Below are 17,277 nucleotides of genomic sequence, written 5' to 3' on the forward strand. Positions count from 1 at the left end.
AGGCAGGCAAAGAAGCACGTCAGACTTACTTACGTGTGACCTTCTGCCATTGCAACAGGTTGCCAAGAAACTAGGTCTGAAGATGAATGAGGTGGATTTCTATGAACCATTTATGGATGAGCCTGTTCACATCCCCGATAAGCCTTACACAGAAGAGGAATTGGTTGAATTTGTGAAGGAGCACAAAAGGTACGTAGAGTGCAGGATGTTCCTGGCCATGGGAAGTGGGTAAAGGTGTCTGTCATCATAGGCTTGCCCCTCTATGGCAGCCCATCTCAGTAGAAGTGAAGATGACTACCACTTTTTGGCTGTTTCCTGATCCAGGTTTGAGATTTTGGTGAGACTTTTCCTAATCCCTGAGATACAAGCAGCTGTACCGCAGTCACAGCCAATCAGCACATGGAGCTATGACAGCACAACTTCCCTCCTCCTCCTGGGGTAGTCCTCTCTTAACTAGTAGAGAAGCTTTCGGGCAATAAAGAGTTGTAAGCCTGCCCTGCTTGCCCATACTTTTTATTTAGGATTGTATAGAAAATGATTTTCTCCTGGACTGTCAGGTGAACACCAAATTCTGTCCAGCCCTCTCCTTCCCCAAAACAGCTTCACTAATGGCTATACTCCTCTCCTGATGTCAGATAGGTCTGTACACAGACTCTGAGCTCAGACCAAGGTCAAGGAACCATGATGGACTAAGAGGAACGGCACCATGCTTCCGCTTAGAGTGGGTGCACAAAGTAAGCCCCTTCAGTTACGGCTGTGCTGGGCCTCATCTGGAAGGGTGCTGAGGACCTACAGTTTTTGATCAAGTCAGTGGAAGCTGTGGATGCTCCATGCTTTTTGCAGTCAGGTGTGTGGCATAATTAGTTAGGGACTTGGCTACTTGAGGAGCCCAGGAATCTGGAATTGACTAGAAAGCCTGATCTTGTGTCAATGCGCAGACTTAAATATATAGGCACAGATGCCTATGAGGTGCTGTATTTTTAGACCCTTAAAAATACAGTGCAGGATAGTCGCACCAGGCATCTGCTGCTCCTGCAACTGCATCTCTCGGAAGACATTCAAGGGACGAGAAAAAAGTTCAATAAAAACAAGGCCATGGATACTGTTAGGTGATCAGAAATAGGACTGAGCTGGAGATTTCTGCTCATACACACAGGGTTAAACATATTGCTGGATACAGAGACAGGAGATTGGTCACATACAGATTCAAAAGACAGACTTGGAAACAGATCTCTGCTTTTTCTGAAATATGAAGGGGTCTTCTATCTCCCATGTACTCTCAGGTCACTTTGCTGACCTCCTACACTTCCTGACCACAGCTTTTCCCATCTTTTTCCCCAAGTTCTTTCTGTCGAACAGCAGCATCAGGAGGCTGATTAAACACAGTCAGATATATGCTAGCCTAATAAGGCAAGCTCTCCATCAGCATAAAATTGCAGTGGAAACCCCCTGCGTCTTATATATTTCAAGATGCTATCTTGGGCTTGATAGGAGTGGGAGAATGTGTCTTTTATTTTGTAAGAGCCAAGGCTCAGAAGGGAATTAAAAGGAGTCTCATAAAATCAGATATGTGAAATCCCAAACCTGCCAAGGTGCTGTCATGAGAGGGGCATAAAACCTTTGGGTCACAGCGATATGTTCCCAGCAATTAATACTGCTTCTTCTTACCTTGCTGCTGGTAAAGCACCTCAAGCCAAAGGCTGGAAGTGGAATTAATCAGAGATGATCAGGCAGGTAGAGAAAATAAAGCAACTTCAGCAGTTGCTGCCTGCTAGTTCCCTTTAAACAATTTGGAAGGAATTTCTCCACTGCAAGATGATCTATAAGGGCCACTTGCCTCCTTCCCCTCACACAGCAGACTTTTTCACTTTACTCCAGCTGGGAGTCATGGGATATCCCTCCTTTAAGGTGAGAAAAGCCTCTGCCATCTCTCCATCCCTCAGAAGGAGGAGAACCTACCACATCACATCACTAGCAGAAGCTCCCCACATTCAGAAGTACCCAATTGCTTTGCACACCTTAAGAAGCCCCTTCAAAAGGACTCCTCCTTTGCTGCTCAGGCAGGCTTCACCACCTCTCCCTCCACCCTGTCTCATTCAGTTCTGACGTGGGATAATCAGAACCACAGATGTATGCAGTACATACTGGGGTGCACAGTGGAGTTGTCCATTGCCGTAAGGATATGCTGTGTTCTAATCCTTGGTCATTTCCCAACAATTTCTAGCATCCTTTTTGTCTTCTTGCCTTCAGAACTGATGTTTTCCTAAAAGTACCCACAGTGACACCTGGACCTCCTTCCTTAGTGGCAATAACTAATTATGACTAATTTAGAACCCATTGCTGCACATGTATAATCAAGGTTGGGTTTTTTTCCATGTGCATTACTCTCTATATATCTATCTATCATGCAGCTACTCAAGTCAAAGGAGAGCCTTCTGCAACTCTTTAGATGGTGTTGACCATCTGAATAATTGTGTACGATAAGCATTTTTTCATCTTGCTATTCACCACCTTTTTCAGACTATGTAAGAATATGTTTGGTCATACCAAAGCATATGCTATGAATTTTAACTGATTAATCCCCTCCATAGTGAAAACTGACCTTTCATTTCTACCTTTCATTTATTATCTCCTAATGTCATTAATCCACAGGAGGGCCTCTCCTCTTATGTCATTACAACTTAGTTTCTTTGATAGCCTTTAGTAAGTGACTTTGTCAAATGCTTCTCCAAATGCAGTAAACTGTGTTTACCAGAATACCTTTATCCTCTGGTTGACTTGCTCCAAGAACTCCAATGGATCTGTGAAGCACAACATTCCTCTAAAAAGTCATGTAGTCTTTTATCCTCTTATATTTCTTCAAATGTGTATTAATTCTATTCTTGCTAATAGTTTCTACCAGTTTGCAAATATGGAAGTCACCCTTCCTGGTCTGTGGTTCATCGTATCCTTTCGGAACCTTCAAAAATGCAATAGTCGCTCCTCGTGTCCACCCTTCTGGCAGCGAGGCACACTGAGCTGACAGATTACACACCTCTAATAGCACCGCATCAGTTTCATATTTGATTTCCGTTGGAACTCGTGGGTTAATGCCATCCGGTCTTGGCAACTCACTACTATTTGTTTTACCAATTTGTTCTAAAACCTCATCTACTGACAGTTGTCTTTGCAACAGTTCCCTAGACCTGTCTGCTATGAAGAACTGCTCTGGTGGGGGAACCTCCCCAGGCACCTTGTGTTACAGCAAGCAGAGATGCAAAGAATTACTTTTGATTTTTTGCTATGCCTCATATTCCTTAGGTGCTCCTTTAACACCTCAGTCACCTCTCAGCCTGACAGACTCTTTGACAGGCTTCCTGCTTCTGATGTGGTTGAAAACATTTACTACTCTTTTTCCTTGCCTTTTGTGAACTATCCCCAAAATTTGCTTTGGCTAACTTTATGATTTAAATTTTCTTGCCAGAGGTTATTCTGCCTCCTTTGTTTCAGCAGAATTTTGAAGGATTTTTATGGTGGAATTATGCTGGGGTAAAACTAGGAAAAGAAGAAAACAAAGCCCAATAGGCGAGCAAGAGTGTGCATAGCCCAGGGACTGCAATACAAAACTTTACTTGCTCAAAAACTGAATGGGTTATCTATCTCATGCTCTCAGCTCCACATGGTGGAACAAACTGCAATGTGTGGGGATAATTCACCAAAGTATTCTAGCACAGAGGGCCATCTCATCTTCTGAGGCACAAATAACAGCTACAGTGACTCTGGTGGGGGCAAGGGCAGAGTTTTATCACTGTAAATGAAAGGCTAATTTGACCTAGTGTGCCCCTAAACTTGCATTCAAAATGTGCTAGCTTATGGAGCTGACGCCAGTCACCAATCAAATGTGCCACAACGACCTTTTCCCATCACAGTGGACTGCTGTCCGCATCCTCAAAGCGTGTCCTTTCTTCTTTCCAGAGCTACCTTGCGGAAGCTGCGCCCAGAAGACATGTTTGAGACCTGGGTAAGCACATGCGGGTGGGAAGCCTTTCGTCTTCTGTGAGTTTCTAACAAGACACAAATCCTTTCTGGCTACCAAACTGCCTCATAAAAGCTCCAACATCTGACTAGGCAGAAACACCAGCTTTCCTTCCTCGCAAAGCATCTGCAGTATTAGAGACGTGCTGGCTGTTTGGGAAGAAGGGAAAGCCTTGGTTATGATGTCCAACATCTGAATTCAAGCTATACGCTTAAATACTTTGCTGAGCAAGGATGGACAGCTGAGCGGGGGCCCAGTTGCTCCTCAGAGAGAACCGAAGGCTAGCAAAGCATGCCAGGTGGCCCCAGCAGTCATAATCTGGGCAGGAATGGGAGAGGGAGGAAGTAGGACAGAAAAGCAATTTCCCAGCACTGTAAATAGTGCTGATTCCCAGGAACTGGCTGTTCTGAACAATGGAAGCAGAGAAGCTCTTCTCAAGTAATTAGTAATTAGCCTAGCTCATCCAAATGTATCTGTTGTTAAGGCTCTCTAGCAACCATGATATGATTATGTTCAGAATCTTTGGGAAGGATTTTCTCAGAGACATCCAAGTTGGTGGTAGGGTGACTTCAGCAGCCTGTTTGCTCGGTGAGTAATGGCTCTTGTACTGAACAGATGACTAATGGAAATTGTACAGGAGCAATTGTACAATTCAAAATCCAAACGAGGGCAGGCAATTCCATTAATTATATACACTACAGAGAAAATGGTGCATTGATTGCACTTCTCACAGCATGAGCAAACCACACATTGGAGGTTCTGCAGAATTAACCAGCAATTTGGAACAGATCGCACAAGGCTCTTCTGGTCTGCAAGTGTGGGGGAAGAGAGGAAAAGTGAGAATTAAAGAAAAATCATGAATTACATATTATTCCTTCAGTGCAAATGAGCACAATGTTAACAGCAGGTCAGGGAACTTCAAGTGCCAGCAGAATGCTGAAAAACAAACTGAACAGGTGCCTTAAGGGCATTAAAGACGATGCAGTCATTCCTCCAGAAAGCTTAGTACAAGATTTTTAATAGCATTCAGTTGCCTCATTGCATAACATGAGATGCTGTGCACCTCTGAGGCACCAAAAGCCTTGGGAATCTTTAATACAACTGAATCAGGAGTTAAGAGTCTCTTGGGCATGATAGCCTTCTCATTTTATTTTGAAATACATTTTTGATGTAGAAGATGGCTTCCAAGATCTGTTGAAGTCCCTGGAAGGTTTTTTTTCATGGGCTTCAGTGGGACCCAAATTTCACATACATGGTGGTTTTGATTTCATACTGAATATAATCTAAAATAACCTCAGGAAAAGTGTGCATTGTGAATGATGGAATGTTTCCTTAACAAACACTCTGAGAATACAGGGATCGTCCCGTTAAGATCAGGAGATTGTTACATACAACCGACAGCAGGTTTGATTCTAATCCCGCTGCAAATCGAGAATATCACCAGTGACATCACTGGAGTTACTTCAGTTTTAAACCACTGCATTGGAGGTCTGAATCTAGCCCTGGTTTTGTATTTTCCTGTCTGACAATGCTGCTGGCAAATACGGAGAAAAAGCAAAACTATAGATTTTGCCTGCTGTAAGCAGTCTGAATCCCGGAGTAAATTTGCCTAGAATGCCCCTGTGAAAATGTATTCCCAAAGATACCAGCAAAGGCCCAGCACCCACTATTGTTTCTAAAGACAATGTTTTCCACTTAATCTTTTAGGGTTTTTTTTCCTTTCAGTTTTTGATGGTGGCTTTGTTACCTCTAGGCTCAAAAGGGAAAAGAAATTAGCATTTAGATGGGAATTTTTTTTCTCACATTAAAACTGATTGAAATGGAAACAGGGCCCAGCAGCAGACGAGGAACGTGAAGCTGTTCTGTGGGATAATTCTGTGATGACATTCATAGCAGGCAGATGATAAACTGTCTGGCAGATCCATTGGCCTTTGCCAATATCATTACCAAAGCCCACAGTCACGTGGCTCATGGAGAAAAGCAGTCCGGCTCCCCTGAGCCACCAGGCTGTCGTTTCTTCCCTGTGCTCATTTGAGCCCCATGGCATTTGCACAGAGATATCCCTCTCCCAATTAGTTCCCCTCACTGCTCACAGAGACCCCTGCCTGGACTAGACCTTTCACCTCACAAAGATGCTCAAATAAGCCAGCTCGCCTCCAGTATTACGAGCAAACCCCGCTCACTGACCCTAAAGGAGTGTGTTTAGGGTCTAAACAGGGTAGGAGATATTTGTCTCCCCATGAACTGGCCTCTAGCATCTGTAAATGAACTGGGGATATGTGGCCTCAAGCCTTGGCGGGTGAGCCCATACACCCTATGCTAGCAGTCACGTAGCCTCCTTCAGAAGCAAACTTTTGCCCAACTACACCATGAGAGGCTCTGTCTCCTTCACTGCTGCAGTATCCACCTTGTTTTTAGCTGCAGGATTTCAACAATGCCACCCAAACCACCCTGTTCAGCACCTGCTACCTCCACAGCTCAGTCCTACCTCAGCTCTCTTTCTCAGTGTTTCAGTGGGGCTCCAGTCAAGCCTCCCTTTATGACTGCGCAGTTCTTCTGAAGGTATCCCACTTCTGCTGGTCTCCAGTAGCAGCTGGGCCCCTATCCTCTCTCTTCTGGCCCATCAGTAATGGTGTTATCGCTTCCAGGAGGATGACATGGAAGGAATCCACATTGTGGCCTTCGCTGAAGAAGATGACCCGGGTAAGAGGCTGTTTTCCTCCTTGCATGATCCTGTCACTCAAGGGAAGCGCAGTCTGATGGGCTTTATCTGCACTGTGGCTGTTCAGCGGGAACTTTGCATGCAGGTCTCCCTCGCAGCCCCCCAGATTGCCCCTTCTTGTCCCTACTCACATGCTGCTCTCCCTGCTTTGCTCCTCCGTGTGCCCATGAATGTACCCCTCATGCTCCCACAGGCAACTCACCCTCTGCTGCTGGCTCTGCCCTGGCTCCTCCTTCCAGGGTCCATGCCTTTCCCAAGCAAAGGCTGTCCCACTGGTAGGGCAGCCACAGGCAAGCCTCCCTGAGAAGGAAGGCTGCCTGCTGCCTTTTGGCTTAGCACTCCTAACTTGCCTTTTCCAGAGCAAAGCCAGTCCAGCAGCTGGGAGCCTGTCAGACCAGCCAGGCAGCCCCATCTCCTGCTGGGAACCCCGTACCCTGGTCGGGAAGGGGAAGCTGGCACCTGCCAGGACAGGGAGCGAGGCTGCTCAAGAGCGTTTGCACTAGGCATTAGCGGTTGCACTGCTCGGGAGTCAAATGCATGGGCTGAACTGTCAGCTCAGGATTTAAATTGATCGCCAGCTGGGGGGGAAAAAAAAAATTAACCCTTTCCAATCCAGCCTGGCACCAGGAAGTAATTCATCACTGGCTTGCATTGCCTTAGCAGCTTTGTATATCAGCCCCAGCTGTTGCTGACAGTGCCCAGCACAGACCTTTGATCTATTCTGCATGGCAGGTTATACGTTTTACAGCACAGACTGAGGAAGCAGGGGCCCGAGTGCCAAGATTTGCTCCCCGACTCTGTGGCCACCCTGCTATGTGGCTCGGGGAGTGTGCTTGGGGCTGGATTTGTCAAGTGCACTTAGAAAACTGGATTTTTCAAGTGCACTTGTGGGTAACAATTCCTGAAAAGCTATGGAAGTGGTGCTGCTAAATCCTCCCCAGCACATGGAAAACCTTCAGCCTCCTGGAGACTCCTTTCCTGCCTTGCTGAAAGAAACTAGTGACATTGTTCCACTCCATAGAAGGATTATGAGACTTAATCCATGTGTAACTAATTTCAGTACCCTGGGAGGATGCTAGAAATTAAAAGCATCATGATCAGAATAAAAAGAGTTGGAAGGCAGCATTTTCTTTTACAGAAAGGAGAATTATAAACAATTTCTGTTTTCACAGGGGGTGAGGGATGTTGAAAAGCCCAGGAGTGCAAATGCCGATGTGTTTTTAGGAGAGGGATGTAGTGGTTCATATATCATTTCAGATGGCTTCGAGTTCCTGGAAATCCTGAAGCAGGTTGCCAGGGAGAACACAGATAATCCCGACCTAAGCATTGTGTGGATTGACCCCGATGACTTTCCGCTGGTGAGTGGCAGAGGCTCATTTCCTTTCTTGGGTTTGTGTGTGGATGTGTGAGAGCACCAGCATTGCCCCAGAGTGTGCACAGAATATAAAAGAAGGGAAACTGGGCCTCAGGAGATCAAACTGAGGGCTACTCATTCAGGGTCTGCCTCCCAGCCACATTTTGCACACTAGCGCTGGAGAAAGAGGGTGATCTGCTATGTGGCTGTCTCCAGAACATCGCAAGGGTACGGCATTTTTCTCTGCTTTGTGAGGCAGCCCAAGTTTGAGGTCTAACTCTCTTCTCCAGATTTAATCAGTACACAGTCTCTTCACTACAGTCTGGCTGGCTGAATTAATATAAAGAGGTTTTGCAAAGATGCTTGCCTGAGCTTTGTTTTTCATTACTGCAGCTGATCACTTACTGGGAGAAGACTTTCAAGATCGACCTGTTCAGACCACAGATTGGGGTGGTGAACGTCACAGACGTGAGTAGCACAAGCCCAGAAAATCCAGTGATCGCAAGATTAGATTGCTAGAAAGGATGGGATCTAAGATAGAAAGCAAATCCACTGAGGTCATTAGGATTTTTTACTGTTAAGTTCAAGTATACCAGGCTTTTTCCCCAGGGGAAAGTATCAAGATCTCACCATTCCCATGCGCAAATGTGCTCCTAACACCTTCAACAGCAGGCTTCAGGGTTTCAGTCTGAGCACGTTTCCGCTGCTGAGTCACACACAAACTACTTCTGCCTACGACAATATTGGCCCCCTGTGGTCTGAACTTCAGGACTTTGTCTGGTTTCCTTTTCAAGGTCTCACATTTCCATGCCTTCACTCAGCGTGCACCTTTGTGCCTCGCCGGAAGGGTCTGCTCTGACTGGAGCCTGGTTGGACTTGAGGGGGAAAAGTGTTTCTGTGTGTAGGGGGAGTTGCATTTAGGGAGGCAAAAGCCAAGAAGAAGGAGGATGTTTTTGCACCAGAAGCAGAGTGACACAGCTTGAGTGTAGGAGTGAACAGATGACAGGGAGCAACTGCACAGATTTAAAAATAAATAAATAAATACACCGCCATAATAGGAAGACACCATAAACTCAAAACAGAGGGATTGTCCTGTGGCAAAGAAGGTAACTGGGGGATCTTCTAGGCTTTCATCCCATTGAACCACTGCTGCCACTTTCCTTGCACAAGCTGCACCCTCCTGCAGCCTGAAACTCGGGCCGTTTCTTCACCACATAAAAGTTCAGTCACAAACACACTCAGGGCCCAGAAGGCCTTGTGCAGGGGTGATGAGGAAGTGCAAGGCTCCTTGATGCAAGGGAGTCTTCGTAGGCCCTGTTGGGAAGGGTCACAGACAAGGTCCAGCCTGCGGCCAGCCCTGAGTCGTAACTCCCCTTCACGCCACCCAGGAGCATGGTCAGGGGCTCTGACTACCTCAGCAGCACTAACTGGGTGGGTGTGTGGGGGGGATCCCACCTCCCTGTGCCTGTATCAAAGCCAGCGACACATGACATCTGGCCACAGGGAGGAAGCAGGAACAGGGTACGGTGATGTTCCCGTGCACCCTTGCAAAGAGCCCACCTGTGCAAACACGGGCGGAAGCACAGCTCTACCCCCACTGCCAGCCAAAAGCCAAAACACAGCCCCCTGCCCAGCATCTGGGATTTTCCCCCGAGCAGGCAGCTCCAAGTCCTGCCGCTGTGTTACCATGGAAAGTGAAGCTCACCCCCCATGCAAGCCCCTGCGCTTTGCTGCAGAGAGGCCGAAAAAGAGCCCATTTTTCCTCCTTCTGACAATAACTGTCAAGCTGATCAGAGCACACTTAACACATGTTCCAGCCTGGCTTGTTTTCTACTTTAGTTTATTTTTAATGATTAAATGCTGGATGCTTTAAACTGTGGCTTAAAATGAATTTATCTGGATATGGAGAGTGTCTCTGGAACCAGAATTGTCTCCATCACAGAAGTATTCTTAATTTGATATTGGGGGTAATGACTTCTTCATGTTTGAAATGTCATCGCTACAGAGACAGATAATTTCATTAGGACAGAGCGGGGAGGGACTTGGCAGAGTTGGGGCAACCAGCAGGGGCTGGATGCTAGTCCTGGCCCCACCACCAACCTTGCTCTGTGACTCGGAGCAATCCACGTCCTCACTCCTGTACAGAGGGAGAGTGAAATTCCTGTGTGTCAGACAAGTAGTAGAAGATTGTGCCTCCTATTACTTGACAAGCGCTGCAAGATGGCAACCAAGCAGAAGCAATAGCTAAAATGTGAGATGTGGTAGAGAAGGGAAAGTAATGGTGTTATTAAGAAACCGATGGCCATGGATCCTGCCCACCACATTTGAGTGCAAAGAAAGGGAACTGCACAGGTGGCTCAGGAGTTACAGAGCAGGTGCAGAGCTGGCTGGATGTAGCTGATGTTTTATATTTAATATACCTGCATCCATCAGACCATTGGATAGATACCTAGAGATTGGGGACCGAGTGGGTTAAGACTTGTTAACAGAATTGTTAAGTGAGACAAAAAGGAAGGACAAGTTATCATGCACCACCTAAAATAATATGAGAGATGAATGGACAAGCTAGAAACAGAGCCCAAATATTCTAGCTTGTTGCTCTCATTACTAGCCCATGGTATCTCTCTTTATTGTATTTACTGCAGCTGGCCATGCTTAAAGTCATGTCAAAGTTACGTTAAATAGCTATGAATGGAAATTCATGGAAGTCAAATTGAAAGTAGCAATAAAATCATACACAAAGAGATATTACGCATGAACATATCCAACAACCACTCAGAGACCTGTAAAAACTCATGAATTATCTAGATTTGATATAGTAAATGTTTCAGGTTGTTGATTAGAATATTTGCAGTCTTTCTTTCATCCCTCTTAGGCTGTTTTCTATTCCTCAAGAGAGAGATCTAAGAAAGTTGTAGGTTGGCTGGTGATATCTAAAACAAACATTGAGCTCATTTTGTTATTTCAGTGTTACATCACTGAATTCAGCTGAGGTAGACAGGTACAAAGTGGGACTTACACAGCAGAGCACAAATAAATGTTCCTGTTGGCTTCAGTGGATGTAACCTCTGCAACCCCATCGCTTCTCTAAAAACCTGTCAATGCAAACACCACTGAGCTCCCAGAGGCCTCTCACTGGCCCATCACATTGCAGTGGCTCAGGACTGGTGCCACAATGCATTACAAAATATTGCTGCTTTATTCGTATAGCATCTTTTCTATGTGCAATGGGCCCAGTCCTATTCCCCTTATTCAAAGGCGTCACTTCTTGCCACACAAACAGTTCTGCTATCAGCACAGGATCATTTCCATGAAGTAAGAACTGCATGCCCTTCCATGCCTCTTTTTGCTATAGTTTTGGTGTTTTAGAAAGGAAATATAAGGGAGAAACTGCTTCCCTCGAGCAGAAATATAGCCTAGCTTTTTAGCAAACCATACCAAAAAAAAAAGGGAATTAGGCAGCACAGACAGGGAAAGATATGCAGTGAGTTTGTCAAAGCCCATAGTTATCTTCTGATATATGACCAGCACTTGGTTCTGCAACATCAAACGCTGACCAAGATAACCTCACAGCACCTCTGTGAAATATGATGCTGATCCTGTCTTACAGAGAGGCACCAGTGAAAGGAAAGCGTCTTCCCCAGAGGTTTACCCAAGGAACCTGTAGCAAAGTAGAGAGAAAAACCCTTCATCTCCAGGTCTCAGAGAACATCCAAGCTATGCTTCCTGTATTAATCTCTCCCTCCTTGCCTTGTGCAGATGGCTGGAGAGAAAGAACAGAGGGGACCTGTAAACCAGGGCATTGAGGTTGGTAGCCATTCTTCAGGTGAAGCATGGCTAAGATGACCTGGAGAAAGGCTCTTCCAAGTGAAGAAACCACTATCACATATCGAGAGTCCACAGCATCATCCTGAGGCAAAGCTGATGTGCAAAGAGGCAGGGGGAAAGGGATGCTGACAGCAGGGTGAGCAGGCCCAAAGGAACAGACCCCAGAAGGGCTTTGGGGTGAAAGAGGGAAAGGCTGTGCACTGGGGCTATGCAAGGGTGAGGCAGCATAGCCTCTTTACATAGATTTGAGGTCAGCAGAACTGGCCAAACAGGGTGAGGAAAATGCAGTGTGTACATGGGCAGCAGGGGTGAACAGCACACACTCCCGTAGACCCATAAACCAGTCCCACTGCTCCTACTCAGAAACACCAGCACTTTAGAGACAAGTGGTGAACCCAGCAAGGGGGTAGTGAGATGTTTTGGCTGATCCTGTCCCCAAGCTGTCAGAGAGGTAAGCTAGCCACCACCATCCCTACATCCCACCTGTGGTCCAACCCTTCCCCCTGCAATAGCAGCGAACCTGATCTCTGGCTCATGTCTCTGAGGACGGCTAATCCCCTCTGTCATCTGTCCTTGCAGGCTGACAGCGTCTGGATGGAGATCAGAGATGACGATGACCTCCCCACAGCCGAGGAGCTGGAGGACTGGATAGAGGATGTGCTTTCTGGGAAGATAAATACCGAAGATGATGATGATGATGGTGACAACGATGACGACGACGATGACGATGACGACGATGATGACGATGACGACGATGATGACGATGATGACGATTAGCTTTGACTGTGTACAGTTTGACTTGTGGGCACTGAGAGGCCTCCGCTGCAGCAGGTCACTCCATCAGAACACCTGTGTTTGAGTGTCAGCGAGCACCTGCCTGCTCCTCCTTCCCCCTCTGCCCTGCTCCCCCTGCCTTTGCCAGGAGGCCTCACAGCCTGATTCTCAGCGGTGCTGAGCGACCAGGACTCCCCCTGCAGTGGGTGACACCTGCAGGCACCCAGCACCGCTGTAAATCATGCTTCCTTAATACAGACAATAGGAATTTGCAGGGAATTTCCCCCAAATCTCCCCAAGGTGGGAGGAAAAGTGCCTGCCCACTCACTGCCAGAAGAACACATTGAGCCAATTTGTATTATCCATGCTCATCAGCCCAACACTTACATCCAAAGACCAAATCTCATTCATAGAGAAGGTCACTGTAAAGTTTAGTCCTTTTAATTAAACAAAATATGCTTTGCGGCTACCCTGCCAAGACCACTGAATCCTCCTGAAAGTTCTGCTATGGGAGTCCATAGCTACTCATTAACATGTTATGAGTAGCAAAAAGGTTTGGGAGGGGAGGAAGGCATTACAGACACTAGTTAAATTTTTGGCTATTCCATATAACAGGATATTCTTGTCTGGCAAAGCAGTGCAAAATCAAACACCACAGTCCCTGTCTGGCACAATGTCTTCCTAAAAGCTCAGGCAAAAGATATGGTTAGTGTGCGTGGTCTGATATGGGACATTGCAGCTTGGAAGTTCCTGAACTGCTGGAAAGGCTGATCCAGATCCGAGCCCAGATTCTTGAGGCTGAAGATCACTGTGCTGAAGTGAACTGTTGATTCTTAACCCCAAAGTTTCAAGAAGCACCAGACCAGATTCCTGCCCAGTTCCAAACATCTGCATCCAAATCTGGGCCTACCTTCTTTTTGAGGTGAACCTCAGCTGAATTAAAGGTTGTGCACTGACAGCATGAGATAGTCAGAGAGGAAATGTGAGAGTGCATACCCCTGCTGCTGGAAATATGCACAGGGGCCTGTCTTGAAGTCATCTTATTCCACGTGACCTTCCAGCTTTAGCTGACTTTTAACCCAAATCCCACATGGCATCTTTTCCCATGACCGAGACATTAGGAGGGAACACATCCATCCAACCATATTAGATATTGGATAACGTGAGTCAGGCAATGAGCAGTGAAAGGATTCAAGCTGTTTGGCTTCTAAGTATTCAGCTGCAGTTACTCTCTGCTTAGAGACTCAGCTGTCCCATGGTAGCCTGTGAGAAGCCTTCTGAGCGCAGACTGAAAAGGAGCTCAGGGTGTCAGTTTGCAGTCAAAAGGGTCACTCGCAATGCAGAAGGTCAGCAGCTCAGTCCTGGCGAAAGCAGCACCATCCATGCGCAGGTCACTTCAACAGTGTTAGGTCTCCCTGCTTTCCCATGCCTGCAGATTTCAATTGTCTTAGCTTATTAGGTTTGACAATAGTGCAATGAATGGAAAGTTTGGAGATAGTTTTATCTCTATAAATACATCTATAAATACATTTTCCAGTTGTTCAGACTTGTTAGCATAGGTAGGGTATATTTGTCTTCTCTTTCTGGAGACGAAGAATACTGTTCTAATCTTTCTTACATTGGCTTATGTCAGAGATAACAAGTGGTGTTAGTTAGCGCAAGGGACAGGAAAATCAAAGCTTGCTGTATGAATGTGAATCAGCCAGATGAGAAACAAGGTTTACACACCATATATTTCCTTTATTGGATGAATTGCAAAGCAAAGTTTTATAGATCTTTTTTCTGTCTATCAGTCAATCTCTTTGTCTCTCTATACACACAATAGCTGAAACAGAAATTTAAGACTACTCATATAAAAAGGCTGAAGTACTGATATACTTCTGCTTGTGCTATGTCCCCTTGGTGGACAGTGCCAGTACAAACAGCACATGGGCAGATATCCATGCACCTGTATGTACACAAATGAGTACTGTGCTCATAAAGGGCTGGTATATGGTATATGACAATAGACCACAGTAGCTTCTCTTTGAAAACTGAACGCTTAACAAGCGCTTTTCAGGCACATGCTCTTAATTGTACCAGGACATCAAAGCCCCTAGGCCAACTACTATCTTTTATATATTTGCCCTTTCTTGCTTCTTTATGATGCATAAACACTGGGTGGAAGACTTGAATGAAGTGTGTTTGGGGAGACTGTCTGGGTATTCACACTGGGATTATGAACAACTCAGCCCCCATCTTAGAGAACCCCATGGAGATCTTTAGAAGGCTCAAGATGCAGCATGCTCTCAGCTTGGCAGTCCTCTTTTCCTTCACACAGCCCTCTCTCCTGGTTGGAGGGGTGCACAGGACCTTTTGCCCTTTCCTTGCAGCCATTTCCTCCTTGCTGGCTCTGGGAGAGAGGGGACTCGGGAGGCCTTGTGGAGAGCAAGTAGGAAACTCAAGGCCTCATCTATGCATATGGGTAAGAAGTGAGAACTGGTAAAACTAGCAGTTTTGTAGTCTCTCAGCCCATGGTGGAGGAACAAATACTGCTTGTTTTACTCACCTGAGAAGAATACTTGTTTAACTTTACCTTGGGGCTATTCCCAGGTGTAAAACATGCAAGATTTCACCCTGTATAAGATAACTTCCTTGGCATCCTGCATAGGCCCTGCAGGCCAAGATTAGTCATTTCCAAGTCCCATGAATTTCTATAAACATGAAGAATAAATGAATAAAGCTCTACTGCCTTTCCCAGCAGGATCTCTGGACATCTCAAATGCCTGGGTACTTTCCTCATAGCTCCCCTTCTGCTCTGGATGCCTATCTGCCCTGATATACCCCTCTCTGGGTGCTCTGAGAGACATAATTTGCTAGCCCCACTCACAAGCAGAACAGACAAACCCTGTAACTGGCATGACAGCTCTGTGCAAGTGCACTGGTGTTTCATGAGCACAAATGTATCTCAGTGCACCAAGCGACAGAGATCGGGGTGGGGGGTGGAATGAAGGCAGTGATGCTTAGGCTAATACAGAGGCTCAGTGAGTCTGAACTCCTGCTGTGGCTGATGGGCTGGTGTCAGTGATTTGTAGAAAGTTTCTCTTGAGTTATAAGAGAAAGGGCTAATCACATGGCTGCCACTCCTCCATGGTGCCAGTGCAACCCTTTAAAGAGTCCACCTTTCTCCCTTCCCTCATTTCCCTATTACAATTTCCTCTAGTTCTCTTTGTCCATGGATGAGGTCTTTTTATCTTTAGCTATGAAGTTAAAACCTTCTAGTTATAGAGCTAAAAATGCCCAGTCTTCTTGACTTTCTTCTTTTACATTATAATCTCTCAATATGTGACCAGTCAGATATCAGAGGGATCCAGAGTTGTGACTGATAAAAACACTGTATTGATCTGTACAGGCACTAGTAGGCCTTAGCCTCTTTGGTCTTAGCATTGCTATATCTACTGCTCTGGGAGCTACTGGTAGGACGTGGTGCTTTTCCACTTACAGTCTGAGTCTGTCCTTAGTTGGATCTACAAAGTGTAGAATCACACATCAGTCACATGAAGTAAGATTCCCTCCTGCCTATTCCCAGAGAAAGGGCTCTTTTGCTGTCGGCCTTGGGGGCCAAGGTAGGGGCTGGGAGGATCCTGGGCACGAGCACTCTTGGGTTCCTCTGTCAGAACCAGGCACAAAAGGGAACAGCAATGGCTCCAGAGTTTCAAACTGCAGTGAAAGGCACTGACTGCCCTGAAGAGCAAAGTCAGCCTGCCCATAATTCACTCAAAGAGTGAAAGGTCAGTACATTTGTATGAAGAACCGGCTAAATAACTTTTTATTTTAAAAAGTGCACATGCATGGGGAGTGCTGAATGTTTCTGTAAGCAAGTCTGTTATTACTTTCCCGGTCTTAATAAATAATTCTTTTCTCCAAAGTGTTAATTAGGCATTCATATTAAATGGGTCTTAAATAAATAAAAACAAGAAATCTTGTTTTGCCCTTATCCAACTAAGACTGCTTCAAGCTCAGTATGAAGTAGCCAAAAATCTAGTGTTATCAGCCCCACAAAGACTGTGAGGACCCCTCTCCTAAGTGGCACATTGCTAGAACATGATTTCATATGCCACCTCCTCCCAGTCTCCAGACATCAGCCAGGGAGCCAAGAAAGAGGAGATCTTTGGCATGCTGTACCACAGGTTGACTGCATCCATTCCCCAAGATCATTGCCATCCCACGCTATTCAGAGGAGACCGGGGTGATCCTCAGTTAAACCTCCAGAGCCTTCCTGACCCTTCCAGGTAACAGCAGTCATAAAAGAGGCTGCTCCCACTCTCCCTTCTCCCTGAGTTATTCCAGCTGCAGTGAGACAATCATTAGTGTCAAACAGTTTTAAGCTGTCTCTCCACTCCTCAGTTGCTCAAATTTTATCCTTTCATTACTCCTCTGCTAAACTAGACATGAACTATTAACCCAGCAAGCACGGGGAAGGGTACCCTACCAAGAAACATATACTTTCGGGCTGGTTTTATAGCTATTGTACAGAAGCAAGAAGGAGAAAGCTTCTGCCTTTGCAGCTGACCTGAGGACATTGTTGGAGAGGCTCTGTGAACT

At 46.0% G+C, this 17,277-nt stretch overlaps 1 protein-coding gene across 1 annotated transcript in view; it reads left to right on the forward strand.

Moving 5' to 3' along the window:
* CASQ2 (calsequestrin 2) overlaps positions 1 to 13,162 on the forward strand; it is a 34,908-nt gene extending 21,746 nt beyond the window's left edge. Inside the window, exons 6-11 of the mRNA XM_026110575.2 lie at positions 59 to 189; positions 3,955 to 4,000; positions 6,664 to 6,718; positions 7,995 to 8,095; positions 8,485 to 8,559; positions 12,499 to 13,162. Of these exons, the coding sequence (XP_025966360.1) occupies positions 59 to 189; positions 3,955 to 4,000; positions 6,664 to 6,718; positions 7,995 to 8,095; positions 8,485 to 8,559; positions 12,499 to 12,696 (606 nt within the window). The 3' untranslated portion in view covers positions 12,697 to 13,162. The remainder of the gene's footprint in view (positions 1 to 58; positions 190 to 3,954; positions 4,001 to 6,663; positions 6,719 to 7,994; positions 8,096 to 8,484; positions 8,560 to 12,498) is intronic.
* Positions 13,163 to 17,277: the final 4,115 nt, after the last annotated feature.

This window comes from Dromaius novaehollandiae, chromosome 1 (assembly GCF_036370855.1).
Source record: "Dromaius novaehollandiae isolate bDroNov1 chromosome 1, bDroNov1.hap1, whole genome shotgun sequence".
Lineage (NCBI taxonomy): Eukaryota > Metazoa > Chordata > Aves > Casuariiformes > Dromaiidae > Dromaius > Dromaius novaehollandiae.